Here is a 15,373-nt window from a genome sequence, read left to right on the forward strand (position 1 = left end):
GATGGCACTAGTGATGTCTAGATGGACAACACCCACAGCCTTTCTTTCCTCACTAAGCTTGTTCTGGAAGCCAATGATTTGGCCAATCTAACTCCTGTATATTTCTGTGCAAATCTTAACCTTTTTTTTTCTTGTCATTTTTTGTGGCCCTTCACCAAAACTGGTGTCAAACTGAGCTAGATTCTAGAGGCAGTAGGCTACTTGCTACCATAAAAGTTACTTATGTAAGGAAACTTCACAGAACCCTGTTTCTGTCATTATTCTTCAAACACATACATTAAAGTATCATTTAATTTTTTCCTTGTTCCAGTGTAAGAAAATCTCAGAGTGGTACACAGGGATGCCAGCAAATCAAATAACATTTTGCACACAAATCCCAAGTAGAAATACACTTGCAGTGACATATACATATTTAGGATGTTTCTTATGCATGAACCTGATTCCACTGCATTTAATACTGTGGTTATAACTTACGCAGTTTTTCTCTTGTTCTTCCAAAATGTGGAGGACAAACTTTGTTAATATTAGCAACTGGAGGTCTTGTTTTCCCTTCCCATTCAAATCTTGTACCATAATCAATAGGTATTTTGAATACATAAATACTGCTGTATCTGATCCTTGATTAGTTTTTTTTTTTATTTATACTAAAAAGACCACAAGATTCAGGGGTTGCCAAGGCAACATCTCTTCAGCCTCCTTACATTTATGCTTTGATATGAAATCTCTCATTAAACAAACGTATCACAACACCATTCAGCATGACAGGCTATTTTACAAATATGCCTTCAGCTAACAGATATATTGTTCTCCTAAACAGGAGAGAAAGGCTGGGATAAGACTACCTTTTACTAAGGTGAAGAGAGGAGGGGCAAAATGGCAGTTCAAGATATACAGGCTTTAGTAGAACATTACTACTTTAATATGACTTTGCATCCTGAGCCTTTTATTACAGCCAATAATTTTTTTATTACTTGGCCAAAAATCCTCAAAAGGAAAGGAAGGAAACAAAACCAAAAAACACCAACTGCATAACAGAAGTAGAGTCTGAGACTGAGATTGTAGAATTTTAAGTTACTGATTCTAACAACTGTATATAAAAGCTTTACGGAACCATTGGAAATCTAATACTCCAGCATATGTTTTTTAGAACTGCAAAGCAGGCAAAGTTTAGTATATCACAAAATACTTATTAGGATCCTACTGCCGCTTTTTGAACCTGGATTTTGAGGTCTAAAGTGGTACTTAGCAATAAACCACTAGCCTTCTTTACTAAGCAGTATTCATTACGTAGTACTCTACCCACAGCTATGCTCCAGGATCATTTGGCAAAGCCAGGGTCCTGCAGGAGGAGGGGTCTGCTAAAGACAAGTGCTTATGGGTTGTCTTTTAGTCTGCAAGACCAAAGTCTGAGTTTCAGCGGACTACAAACTGATCCAGAATGAGTAAGACATGGCTAGCTGACTGGGTTAGCAGCAGGATGGCAACAGGGCATTCCAAATGTATCCCTTCAAACTCTTCCTTGTGCCTTAGTATCCTCTGTCTGGAGGAGGATACTGCCAGGAAGCTGCCAGGAGGCTTTCCAGAAATGCTATCACTAACAATCAGCTAATTCTACATCATCTACAGGCATTTCAGTATAATCTGAGAAAGCTGACTTTTCTAAAGAGAAGACTGTTACAAGAAAAAATATGCACAGATATTTGTAGGTACGGAGAAAATACAAAATTTGAAATGATATCTGCTTATGTGTTTCTACTTCTTCCCTCAGTCCCATTTCTGCATTGCAATTTCCAGTTCAGCTTTTCTCGCCGTGACCCTGTGACACACCGACCATACTCAGCAGCAAACAAAATAAATCCTACGGTGTGTCGCCAAAGAAAAAGGAGCGAAATTCCCACTGGGGGGCGCATACAGCACTAGCAAAGCCATCGCTCCTTCATCCCGACAGTTGTGTCAGTTCCAGGTCAGAGACAGCAGCCCCCAGTCTGCAATGACAAAATAACACCACTGATACTTCTAGTTGGATCTACCAGCAACTCCTCAATTACCACGGAGGACCCCTTTGCAGGGTTTCTATGAGAAGAAATCTCTCCTCACTTGTGAAGAATGGCACTGGAAAACATCTTACACGGGATCGTTCATGGGCTTGCTCTTGCCTCGGTGTGCTGCTCAGTGTTCAGGCATCCAGGACCATCCTGGACCATCTAACTGCACCCAAAGCCTTGCTGCACTGTTTATAGAACTAGTTTCACTACACAGCCAACTGCTGCTGTAATCCCAAAAGATCAAAGTGGTGTCAGACTGGATGTGCGCAGAATTCCCAATTTCACGCATAACGGAGGAATGTATTATTCATGCTGTCCTTTACTTCCCCCACCACTGTGTTTTTTTTTTCACTCCCTAAATTGTTCAGGTGATGAATCAAATGACCAGTTAGTGGCTGTTCCAAAACCTTCTACATTCTGCTTTGAATGTAGGAGATTCTGAAAAGCGTGAATTCCACAGCTGAAATTGAAAGCTCCAGAATTTAAAACAAATAAACAATATACCAAAAAAAAAAAAAAAAAAAAAAAAAAAAAAGCTTCTGAGAGACACATTCTATGTAGGACAGCAAGAATGCTGACATCAGAATCAGGTAGCATGCTACAATCCACTCAGTCCTGACACATTTCCATATAAAATGGGCCATGGAAACTGGAGAAGAGCCAGTACAGCAGAAAACCTCCAAGGTTATTTTGCGTAGGACCATGCAAATTCTTCACAAAGCTGAGGACTTTAGATCTGAACAATTTGCTTATCAACTTTCACCAGCAGTAAAACTCATATAACTAGCCTTAGAAGACAGCATGTTATTCTGAATAATATTGCTGAACAAGTAGTTGAATAAAATCAATTACTTGCCCTAGGGATTTTTAAGACATATGTTTCCTTAATTGTTGTCAGTTATGCAGGTCAACAAAAAGATTGATTTCTGGATAAACTGAATAACTGTGATGTTAAAGTGTGGTGTGAAAGGAGAAATTGTGAATGAAAGCATTTTAATGCTCATTTTAGTGATATTATGGGAATAGTCAGGAATTGCTTGCAATCAAGAAACTGTCACAGCCCCATCTGTCCATCAACAGTACCACATAACAACCTCTCCAGTCTTAATGCTCTTATCACTTACACCTTGCTGATCAGGATGCATTTCTTCTTGTCTTACAATATATTTGTATTGATTAATGTAATATAATGCCCATGCTGGTTGCATGGGCATTATATTACATCAGCAATGTTAGAACAAATTTATCTTAGCTGAAAAACGCATGTCTGTCTTATTTTTTCTGACCCTGTGCTGTCATCTCACTGACACATGTTGTGCCCCAAACTGGCCCTCAGCATCCAAAAACCAGAGTAACCTCAGACCTATCCCTATAAAGAATCAGGGAGGTGAAATACCATATTTTCACTGTGAAACAGGCTCACTTCTGTAGTGTCAAACTACTTCCCAGCAGTGTCTAAAATAACACAACTAACAATCATCTTTTTTTTTTCTTTTTTTTTTTTCCCTACAGGAGAGAATATTGTGCTATTTGCTATGGAGCTTTTGTCTGTTTTGCACTAGATTTTTTTTCAGGCTTTTATGGGGAATAGTGAAATAGTTTATGTCTTAGAATTTGGGATTTCTTAGCTTTTCATCAGAGGAGATATAAGAATATAGAAAATGTCACCTTGCCCATGAAAAGAGTGGTTGAGATCTGCAGCAGTGGTCATTTCTTGGAAGAAATTGCATACAAGTGTCCTTCCCTCCATGCTCTTTCCAAAAACACTGGTTAGGAAATCTGTGTTTCCAGAATCAATCTATCTATATTGGCACATAAAATAAATCTATTCCCTACCCTGACTAGAAGCACCATAGAGTAACAGAGCAAAGAACCAGTAAGTTACACTCCATAAGCCACTCAAATATACGTGCTCAAAGCCATTTGCTGTGCTTCATCCCTTCCCTCCTTGGTCCCATCTGTAGCCACATAAATCAAACAGTGACAGTAGTAGCATTTTTTCTTCTATGCCTTCCAGTTGCTCATTCCCAAATCGTCCCTCCTCCATGGGTAGATGAGCTGTTATACAGCTCTGTATACATACATACATACATATACACACACACACACACATATATATATATAGACACACACAGACATTTCACATATAAGGCTTCCACTCTAGGGAGAGGATGGGAAACCCCAAACAAAAGGAACACAACTTTGTGAAAGGATGGTAAATGCCAAGCCCTTGCATCCATACTGTGGCTATGCATGGATCTGGACACAAAAGTATACCTTCCAAAACAATACAGATAGGGTTAAGGAATATATTTCTCCTAAGGAGACTCCAGGAAAAACTGAAAGCAATTCCTGTGAACGCTGCTGAAATGAGAGCAGATATCACAGGAAGCATGCATATAAAGTATGTATGCTTGTCTATATAGTATGCAGATGATGCACACATCTATGTTCTAGTTTAAACTTCTAGTAGCAAGTTCTATGAAATAATAAACACAGAACACCACAGCTCTTCCAGAGATGAGTAAACAATGAATTAAATTCAATTCCTCACAGAATAATTTACTCAGTAAAACATAATACCACAATGTCTAGTTGTTTCTTAATTAAGTCTTAACTAATGATTCTCCGCTAGTAAAATCAAAATTTTACTGCTGCATTTTTTTTCCAAGATGGTCATGATTTTCTATCAGCATGGCAAAGAGTTACAAAAACATTAATCGGCGAAGCTTTTCCCACAGCATTTTCCTATTTTATTCCTGTTGCCATTTATGTTTAACATCAGAAATATATTCTTAAGCATTTCCTTGCTTGCATTATCATAGATTATCACAGATAATGCAAGCCAGGTTCCAAGGACATCACTAAGTATATGAAACAGGTAATGAATAATCTGTCTAGACAAGAGATGCACTAACACTGTTCCTCTTGTTCCTCTTGCTAATGCTTACATCTCTTACAATAAAAAAAAAAATTAATAAGGTTTGTCTAAACTAAGAAAAACCTTAAATCTTATCAACATCTATTTGAGGATTAAATCCCCAGTGTACTGATTGGTTATAATGGTGAGCAAAACTGAGGGCTATTTCACATTCTTACCTGGCACACAGATTAATCAGTAGGCCTCAGGTAACACATCACACTCACCTGGTGCAGCTTTTGCCAAAATTCAGGTCCATCCTCCATTTTTCTTAAGCTCGGTGGAATGTACCAAAAGCAAACATTTGCGTACTCCGGCTAAACAAGAGAACAAGTGATTGTTTATAAGATGCAATAGGGATACATATCACAACTTTTCAAAGAGTTCTGCTTTATTTTTTGTGAGGGTGAATCCTTTGAGTTTCTACCCTTTCCTTTAAAGCTTCCTTCTCCAAGTCATCTTTTGTTTCCTTTTTTTTTGAAACTAGAAATAATTTTTCATATCATCCATTCCTCCTCCTGCTGCCAGGGGCTCCTTTTTAATTTCTTCTTCCTATATCCATCTTAACTCTGTTCTGCTCAGTAAAAAACTAAGGCTAGAAAAAGTATAAGAGAGGCACGGAAAGATAACTTACAGAATTTGTATTTGAAGCAACTTAAAAGAGTACATTTTCTTTTAAGTGTTTTGGGGTTTTTAAATGGAAATTTACAATTATGCCTTTTATACGAAACACAAAAACTCAATTTTTGTGACCATTTAACGCTTCAACACCTTGTCATTTTTCCACTGAATAATGCCAATCTCCTCTCATATCATAGAGCATGCTATACAGTGCTGGCTGGAGTTAATGCTGAATTTCTCAATTTCCACATTTTATAAGAATCTCAAGATCCTTGCAGGGTGTGCACCATATCCTGAATGCATCCTGTCTAATATCTAAGCAGGCCTTTTGAGCAAAGACTGAAACTTCACGTGTCTGCTTCTCTCCAGGGAAATTCTGCCTTTAAACTCAGCAGAGTTAGCTGCAAGGCTCCCAGCAAAAGTGGCTGTTCACCATGCATTATAAAATAAGGTATTTGTGCTTATGAGATTTTTGTATCATATATGATTGAGAAAATGTTCCCAGCAGGCCAGCCCAATGTCTATAAATTTCTTCCTAATTTGGAACTTTTTTTCTTGTTTACCTGTAAAGAGAACAATAATATGAGGAATAGATACACCTTCTGATACCATCCCACACAATCCATAAATCACGAAGTCAGTCTTGACCTCCACTATTTGCAGCATAGCATTCAGATGGCAACTCACTTATAATATGGATTATGATAATTTGGATTGTGAACTCACACACCCCACTACTCTCCCACATGCCATCCTCATCAGTATCAGTGGAAAGAAAAAACCCTGTTAAAAGGGAGCTTGGTAGCTGAGTCACACCATCACTTTGCCCCACTGTGGATGTGGCTGCTATTATAATCCCAGGCAGTCTCCTGAACTAGGAGATCCCACCAGCTGAGACACGTTCTTCCACGAAAGGCCACTGAGAGCTGCTCATGTCATTTTCTGCTTCATTCAAAGAATGCATTAAAGACAATGAAATCATCAAGAAGAATATAATTGTCAGCAGGAACTGAGCTGCAAACCTGCCATGTGCTGCTGCTGGAATAAGGATCAGTTCTTAAAGTGCCATTTCTTCTCCCAAAGAGCTTGTTGTGAGTACACATGTAAACACAGACTCTAAAAAGGTAGCATCTTCCCCATAAGAGCAAGGACTTGTTCTGTGTTACAGGGTTTATTGCAAAACTATTTAAAATCAGGTGGCAGGAGCAGACAGATGGCATACATTACCATATTGCCATTGCCTCTATTGCCTTCTAGATTATCTCAGTTTTCTTTCACACATCAAATACATCATTGCCCTCTGAAAATACCATTCATCCTAGAAACCTACCCACAGCCGTGCTTCACACTCCATTTCTGGTTATGTTGTCACAGGTCTTATCCAAGCAGGTAAGTAATTATACCACAGAAGAGTTCAAGATGACTCAAGCACAAGTGGCATTTCCAGGCCATAGAGCAATTCTCATTACAGGTTTTTCCTCACTTCATGTATCAGAGGATCATCTTCCTAAAATCCTTGTCTGAAGCCCATCTTCCCTTCAGAGAGGCCTTGCACAGCTGGGCCTCACTGTCTCATAGCATCTTTTCTTTGAATTCTCATTGCCTATCCACCCTGCACTCCTGAAAACTTTCTTAACCCTCTCAACTTCTCAACTCATGGAAAAACTCATAGAACTCAAGAAGCTCAACTTCCTTCTCATAGTCCATGTTGTAGTCAACACTCCTTTCAAACCCACTTTAGATCCAGGTGTCCCATTCCTGCAGGAACTACACAGCAGCCTCTACTCTTACCTAGAGTTTTCACGTCTACAGCAGATCTGGGCTCTCTGCTAAGGTCTACAATAACAAGAAATGGACAGCTTTTAACAAACTTGCCATATACCCCATCCTGTGCTGCCCTAAAATTCTTCAACTGATCAGAAGTCATCGAAGTTCAAGAGAAAAGTTTACATTGTATGAATAGTATAAAATATTTTTCATATTTTTTATTTTGTCTAGCTTAACATGGGATGCTCATGGTGGCACTTATTCCATTTCCCATCCTCCTCCAGGTACTCTCTTCCCCCTGATCCCACAGAACTACCTGTCTCTCATACAAGTATTCTTTCAGCAATGCAAAAGGTGTTTATAAAAATGACAAGTCTTTGCAACATCCTCCAATATCGGCATCATTAACCAAAGAGCTGAGAACAGGTGGAAAAACATTACACAAGCTCTATTCCCTTCAACCACTCTCCCCCAAGCAAGACCTCCAAACAGAAAATAATCTAACAGGTGTAGTAAAATAAGTGAAAGACACAACTTTTGGGTAGTTTTGAAGAAGATGGCAGTCGAAGTAGAATGAGGGGGAAAAATAAGGATTTTAACAATGAAAAGTCCATTTTTAGGATCAAACTATATTTCCATCCATCACACAATCTTATTTTTAGGTCTGGCAAGCACTGCTTTTTACAGCCAGCCTCTTAGCTCTCACAGAAAAGTGCTCCATCTACACCCCCTGAGGCAATACAGGACCAGAAGCTAAGAAATTAGGTAGAATGATGGTAGGGAACACAGCCCATGTTATGTGTGTTCAATCATATCTGTGGACCTCCAATACATAAACTTACTTAGATTAGATACTTCATATACAAGTTGGTAATTGATGAAAAAGAACAAAATCAAACAATTGACACTTCTAAACAATAACAACATCAGTTCAGTTCTCTTTTCACTTACCTCTAAAAGAAGCTGGAATCCCTCTCTTTTTTTAATTTCCTCCACTAGATACCTGTAATTTAAAAATCAGGGGTTTAAAGCATAGAATAATACACAGAGACAACAGCAAAAACAGGGTCTTTTTTTCCTATTTTTTGGGTTTTTTCCACACTTAGAAAACAGCAGAGTTAAACCTCATTTCTACCTGCTGTGAAAATGCAATAGCTATCAGTTCCTGGAAACAAAAGAAGGCTACAGCCAGCCAAGATGCACTGAGGAGAAGCCAAATTCTGTCCTCAGGCAGAGATTTTCAGCAGAGCCACACAGCACAAATTGATCCTATTTGCATCAGGTTGTGAACTTTCCCACTGCAAATTAATACCTCCATCCCTGTTCGCAAGTGCCAGTGCTGGGCTGCCATGTTATTTCATGGTCACTCTGACACCTCTTGCATTCTACTATCACCAGGATCTCTTAGCTTAGCCCAGAATTTTAAAATTTGAGCATACTTCAAGCTCAGCAATTTTCCCAGCACTGCCCACATTCCACACAGTAGAGCAGTGCAACTTTCCATTCAGTGGGCCGCTGCTTATGTACAACAATCCCTGGACCTCCTGCGCTAACAGAGTATGAAAATGAGAATTTCTTTTCTTTCTCACCTGCCATGCATGAAAAACACAGAAACCTTCAATGGAGAGGTGGGTTTGAATGAAAATTTCGAATACAAACAGCTTCAATTTACTGAGTTTTTTAAAACATGACCGCAACTCTGCCATGGCACACATCACAAAGGAATTCTGAAGCAAAGAGGACATAGATGGGTATTCTCTCTTCTTCTCCCCTCCTCAAAGCCTCACAAAGAAAAATTTCAACAAATTCACTGCAAATTCACAGTGCTTTTCCATCCCAACAAAATTTTATTCTTTTACATGAAGATATTGCTAACATTAGTAAACCTGACACAGTTAAACTACTGATTGTGCACAAATCTGTTCTTCTCTTGCATTCACTATTTGGCATTTTCCTGTCTGAAGCTGCATTACTGGTCATCACACTACTAATTTTTTTTGTGAAAAAGAGAAATATAGTGAGAATACCTCCCTTGGTCCTACCCACACACCTGACTCTTGCCCCCAGCAGGGACACCCCTAGCACAGTTGTCTCTGCAATGCCTTCTCCTCAGCAGACGTGCTGCAGAAACAGGCTGCCTGGGCAAGCAATAAGCAATTCCCTAGATGGCACACATTTTTCCAAAGAGCGCCCGGGGAGCTGTCACGCTGTTTATCACTCCCAAGTGCTGTGCCTGTGACTCATTGCCTCCCAGCACAGGCTCCGATGCGGTGGAGGACCAGTGCCCACAGCACACAGCTCACGAGTTGTGCTGTGCACTAGGGAGGAGTTTCCTCTCCCTGGAGCAAGTCACAGTTCTGGTCGTTTCTGCCACCACTGTTCAGATCCGTGTGCACTTGTTTGTTATCTGGCTGTTAATGTCCACACTACTGCTTAGGTTGAGAGACATGATTATCTGTAAGGTAATTATTTTATGTCAAACAAGTTTGCTAGTTCTGTCCTGTTTATAACAAGATGTTTGTCTGTGCCACAAAACCAATATTCAGCAACATCAGCAAGGTACTCATACGGCAATGGCCTTCAATTAATTTTTTTTCTTTTAATAAATTATGAAAGCAAAACCTATGCTTTCTCTTTTCTTTTTTTTTTTTTTAAGGTCTTGAAATGTTAGAGCAATTTTGCAATGTTTAATATCTTTCTCTCTTACCTCAAGTGCCTTTATTTTATATCACCTAGGTATAAAATCTGACATAGACTACCTGGTGTCAGTCAGGTTCACAAAACTGTTAATCATGTTCTTAACTGCACTGCCAATAACCTAAGAAGGCAGCCATTAGAAAATCCATCGCCCATGATTTATCTTGCCAGGATCATTTGATGGCAGTGGAGCAATTTACTTTGTGCATCTCTCCACAGCTGACAGCGAAGTTTTATTATCATGTCACAATTGTAGTATGTTAGAGGGGCTTGAGTCTCAGTGAAGACCAAAGTACACAGAGAAATGTCATTTGCTGTGATTAAGCCTTGCAGAAAATGAGGGGTGGAGATCTGCCGTGAAAGTAGACATATGTCTGCTAACAGTGGGTGTCAGAAGAGGAAACAGGCAGAAAAATTCCAAGGAAGCTGAAGCATAAAATGCAGAGGTGCTTATGTAGTAGCTATAGCTGTATTCTAAAAGCAGTTTATGTCTCTTTTCTTTTTAGTGTACTTCATAAAGCAACATCCTTACATTAAAGGTAATTAGGGGCAAGAAAAAAGCAATCAGTGGAATGCTCTACTCTACATATTTAAAAAGCAAGCCTTTCCAAATAGACATCATCACAATGATCCTGGGATATTTAATACCCTGAAAGCATGTTTCATCGCCAGAACAAGATACTACTGGAATAGTCTATAGGCAAAGTTTGGTGCATCAGAAATACATGCCTGCAATTGCCCTAAAACCTTTACAGCTCTGCTTGGCTACAAGTAAAAAAAAAATTTAAAAAAAAAAATTTTAAAAAAATTGCCCTTAAATTCTATAGTCAGTGGGCTAATTCCAGAATTAATCCAGGCCTGTGTTCAGGAACACTGAAATACTACCCTTGCAATCGAAGTAACATCTAATGTAACAAATAAGAAAGCCGTCACAGCTGACTAGTTGATAAACCTGGTACAGTGCCTATGTCCATGCAAACTCAAGATGGTAATGCCACCACTGTGAAGAATCTATTTCATTAGATATAGTCTAAAAATTAAATTTCATCCTAATGGAAAAACAAACCAAAAGCCAGAAAAGACAAGCCAGTCATTTGTTAGAAGTGTTACCATCTGAATCCTAATGTTGAACAGAAATATCGATCCCAGAAAGGTCATTAATCACTACACAGTCAGTCAAATGACCTTGGCCAGTGACCTTGATAAGGCTGAATTCTCCTACTGATAGGGAAAAGAATTACTGACGCTGAACAGACAAAGAACAGCGCAATGCTTTGCAACAAAAACAAGGTGCAATTTAAGCAGAACATATTATAAAAAGATATAACCAGTCAAAAAACTGAGTGGCTTCAAAGAAATAAAATAGAGAAAAAGTTGCAACTTTTTTTGGTTCCACTGATTTTGGTTCTTTCTTTTTATTCATTTCAAATCCACTCTGGGTTTAGGTCAGGGGCATTTTAATTTTTTTCATTTCTCTTAAGTAACTTCATTAGAATTAGACTATTCCTTTAATTTTGATTGAAGTAAACATTCAATTCTTTTCTACTTGTCATTTTATATAAAAAGTAAAATGTCAATACCAATTATTTGACTTAAGGCAGTGTGTACCTAGTTTGGTGTAGTTTTCATTGTGCTTTGTCCGTTATAAATTCTGAAAAAAACATTTTACTTAAAGTGAACTTTTTTAATGAGCCATTATCTTATTTCAAAATAATTTCTTCTAAGAGAAGAGAAAACCACTTGTCTATGGAAGTCTCTTCCTGGAAATGAAGACATCACCACCACTTTATTCTTCTACCAAGAATTTTGCTGAATTCACTTGTGAAACTCAGTTCTGAAAGACCAAAAACTTAATGAAATTGAAGAGGGTGGGTGTGGGGAAGATCACAAGAAAAAGATGTTTCAGTCCCTAACAGAACACACTGTAAGTATTAAGAATTTCAACAAACTTGAGAAAAAAACACTCAAGTATGTCAGAACAATATTGCTTTCCTACAACTGTATTAGGTCCTAATACTAACAGAGCATCCTCATATGAGTTTTCCATGATCAGTTTTTTTGCATTTTCTCTTTCACAAGGAATGACATGAACAGGAAACTTTGGTTCTTGCCAGACAAAACTTGGATTCTGGCACATAGAACTTTTTTTACAACAACACCAGAACACATAGTTGAACTAAAAGAAAGTGTTTTAGTAACTCTGTCCTATGTGCGTAGTTAGGTAACATAAATGTTCTACTATATAGACTGATAACCTAATTTTGACTTCCATGTTTACCAACATTTATGTTTATCGCTAGAAGTAATAACTACTATTAAATATTGTAGTAAATTAATAACACTAATTATTATTGCTATTAGTTCCTCCTATTATACACAAAAAAAAGGATAGAGGCAAAATGTAACAATGGGGTCTGTTCTAGGATATGGAGTATCAGCCGTGCCAACATTTCAGCCAATCAAACAGACTAGACATACTCAAAACTGTGAGGTGGTACCTCGCCAAAGCCAGTGCCCTGTTCACTCTCTCCTCAAGGCCCACAGTTCCCAATGCTTTCCACATCAGCCAGAACTTGAATGCATCCGGACGCCTGCTGCACTGAATGGACTTGTCCCCAGTGTCATAGCTGACATCGTAGAACTTATCCTGCTGGAACAGGTATGCAGCCTCAGCAGAGTAGCACTTCTTCAGAAGGCCCTGTGAGGAAACACAGTCTTCAATTGGTAATAAGCATTTTCAAACCTCCTCACAAGCCAAAGCCTTTCTTTTCTTGTCTGTATCAAATGCTCATTAAAACAGACCTGGATATACAAGATACCGTCCAAAGGTTATGGTGGATAAGAACCCTGGATGAGGCTAAAGTCAGTGAATTCACACTGACAACCAACATTTATTTATGATTATTTTCTTCATAATGTCATGAAAGAGCAGCAGGCTGAAGAGGAATTTTGACTCATCTCAAGAAATCATGGGATTGGGTACCACAGAAACAGATGCCCTAAAACATATATGGACGTGAAAGAGAGAAGAAGGAGACACCTATGTCCACTGCTCCAGTTTTTAGATCCCAGAATCACAAAGTATTTTAAGCTGGAAGGGACCCACAAGGATCATTGAGTCCAATCCAAGTAAATGGCTCATACAGGGATTGAACACACAGTCTTGGCATTATAAGCACCATGATCAAGAACAACCCCTGAGGAACTTCCTACATGTTTACAAATGGCTCAATCCATTCCTGCTTTGGTTAGTTGAAGGTAGGGAAGATTTTAGCCCAAAGAAATAAATGTTTAGCCCTTACTGGCAAACAGTCACTGTGGATTTAGCATAGGCTGGCTGCTTGAGCAGAAAAACCACAAGAAGATTAGTACAACCCAATTTTTTTCTCTTTCTCATTTCAGACAAACGTAGCATTTAAAAATAAACCTAAGAAAATATACTTTCACATATGCTAATCATGATTTCTAAATAAAATTATTTTTATTCAGGAATCTCCAGCCTACAGCTTCTGAGGGGCAACCTGGGCAGAGATGAGCAGCATAAAACAGACAAAGATTAATGAGTGATGTGGCAGGTTCCAGCAGAGAACAAGGCTGGGAAACAGAAAGCACAGAGGCTGTTACAGATTTAAAGGTGCAGAGGAAGAGAAGAGCCATAGGACCAGCTGTTGGCTGAAGGATGAAATATCAAAATATACTCTGTAAAACTATGAAGTAGAGAGAAGGGCTGGCAGAAAGCAGGTTACATGAGCAGAGATGAGAGTGGCCCTACGAGGGTCCCAGGAGACAGAAAACACCGATCTCTCAGTGTTAAGAAGAGCACAACTCATTTTCCAATTCAATCTCACTCTTCAATTTGAGCAAACAAAAAAAAGCATTTCTCATTTCACCCTTTTCTCTGCATCTGCTGCAAGTCTGATTTTGAAATGGCACATTGTCCAACATCAGTCTTAATCAAAGTGTCATATTCCCAGAACAGAGGTACATTTCTTGATCTTCATTCCAATATCCTACTTATGACTTTGGGGCTGGCAATAAAATGGAATAAAAAGGTCAAAAAAAAAAAAAAGATAATTAATAAACTGATATACACAGAATAACTCTGCCTGTCTCCTAGACTTCAATTCCTTCCAAAAAAGCATAGCAAATAAAAAACCCCATCTACACACCTATTTATAGAGCATAAAAGGAGAACACCACCAAGGTTTCTCCACAACTTCTGTAAAGGTTTGACAATCCCATTGTAATATTTCATAAAAGTACAGCAAATTCTGTCTAAAGACTTTAGTCACAGGAGCAGCACGTTCTGACTGGTGCAAAGACAGTTTTTATGACCGCTTGGGGGGAAAAAAGGGTCTCTGTCTGCTCTCCCTTTGCAGTGATAACATGCAGCTGCAGCACAGCTGGATAGCCAATGATGGATGCAGTGTTTTGCAGCATATAAGATTCTAACACCTACTCTCCAATTTTATCAAATAAAGAAAGGCAAGAAGATAACATTAGAAATGACAGAACAGTCAAGCACTGAGGCACCCATACTTTTGAGGTTTTTTACAGTTTTTTTTTTTTTTCCCTGGCTCACAGCTGCACAACAAGAAACAGGAGTCCTTCTGTCAAGATTGCACTCTATTCATTTAGACCTTCCTACCTTTACTTTCAGGAGAATACCAAGTTTACTAGACATGGTGTTTAAAAAAGAAAAAACAAGCAAAAAGGCAGCAACAACCTCAAATTTAAACTAATTGCTTTGTCCCTCACTGACTTAAAATGTTAAAAGATGCATTTGCAGTGAGTGTACAGCAAGGGTTGATCAATGTGGCACTATCTTCTGCCTTTTCAGAATGCAATGCAGCTGCACAATAGAGGATGTCACAGAATAGTAGTTCCCCTCATGCCTGTCATCTGATAAATAGTAACCATTGTTTATCACAAGAAACCTAAATGCAGTTGGCAATGCTACAAAAGACTGAGAAGTTCACTGAAGATCACAGGACATTTGCAGAGTTACCTAGTTTTCAAAAAAATGCTCTAGAGGGAAAATGCAACAAATATTTTGATGGCCCTAAGTTAGTTTGTATTGTTGGTAATGTAGGTCATTAAAAAAAAAAAAAAAAAAAAAAAGGCAGGTACTGAGGTACTGTGCTCGTCTCCTGGTGCATCTGAAGGTGACAATACATTTGGCTTATGATCTTTTTCCACCTGCTTATCTTACTAAGAATGCAACATGCTCAAGAAATCCTGCTGAAGATACTGATACTATCAATTTCCAGAGGCAAGTATAGTGACATCCTCCTGCATGTCACCGGCGCAGAGAGGAAAAGAA

At 38.6% G+C, this 15,373-nt stretch overlaps 1 protein-coding gene across 4 annotated transcripts in view; it reads right to left on the minus strand.

The window, feature by feature from the left end:
- Positions 1-15,373, minus strand: part of GADL1 (glutamate decarboxylase like 1) — an 81,979-nt gene that overhangs the window by 28,849 nt on the left and 37,757 nt on the right. For all 4 annotated transcript variants that reach the window (XM_072925751.1, XM_030265006.4, XM_072925752.1 and 1 more), the window contains 3 exons: positions 12,549-12,748; positions 8,305-8,356; positions 5,193-5,282 (listed from right to left, as the gene is read on the minus strand). In XM_072925751.1, the coding sequence (XP_072781852.1) occupies positions 5,193-5,282; positions 8,305-8,356; positions 12,549-12,748 (342 nt within the window). The remainder of the gene's footprint in view (positions 1-5,192; positions 5,283-8,304; positions 8,357-12,548; positions 12,749-15,373) is intronic.

Source organism: Taeniopygia guttata, chromosome 2 (assembly GCF_048771995.1).
Source record: "Taeniopygia guttata chromosome 2, bTaeGut7.mat, whole genome shotgun sequence".
NCBI lineage: Eukaryota > Metazoa > Chordata > Aves > Passeriformes > Estrildidae > Taeniopygia > Taeniopygia guttata.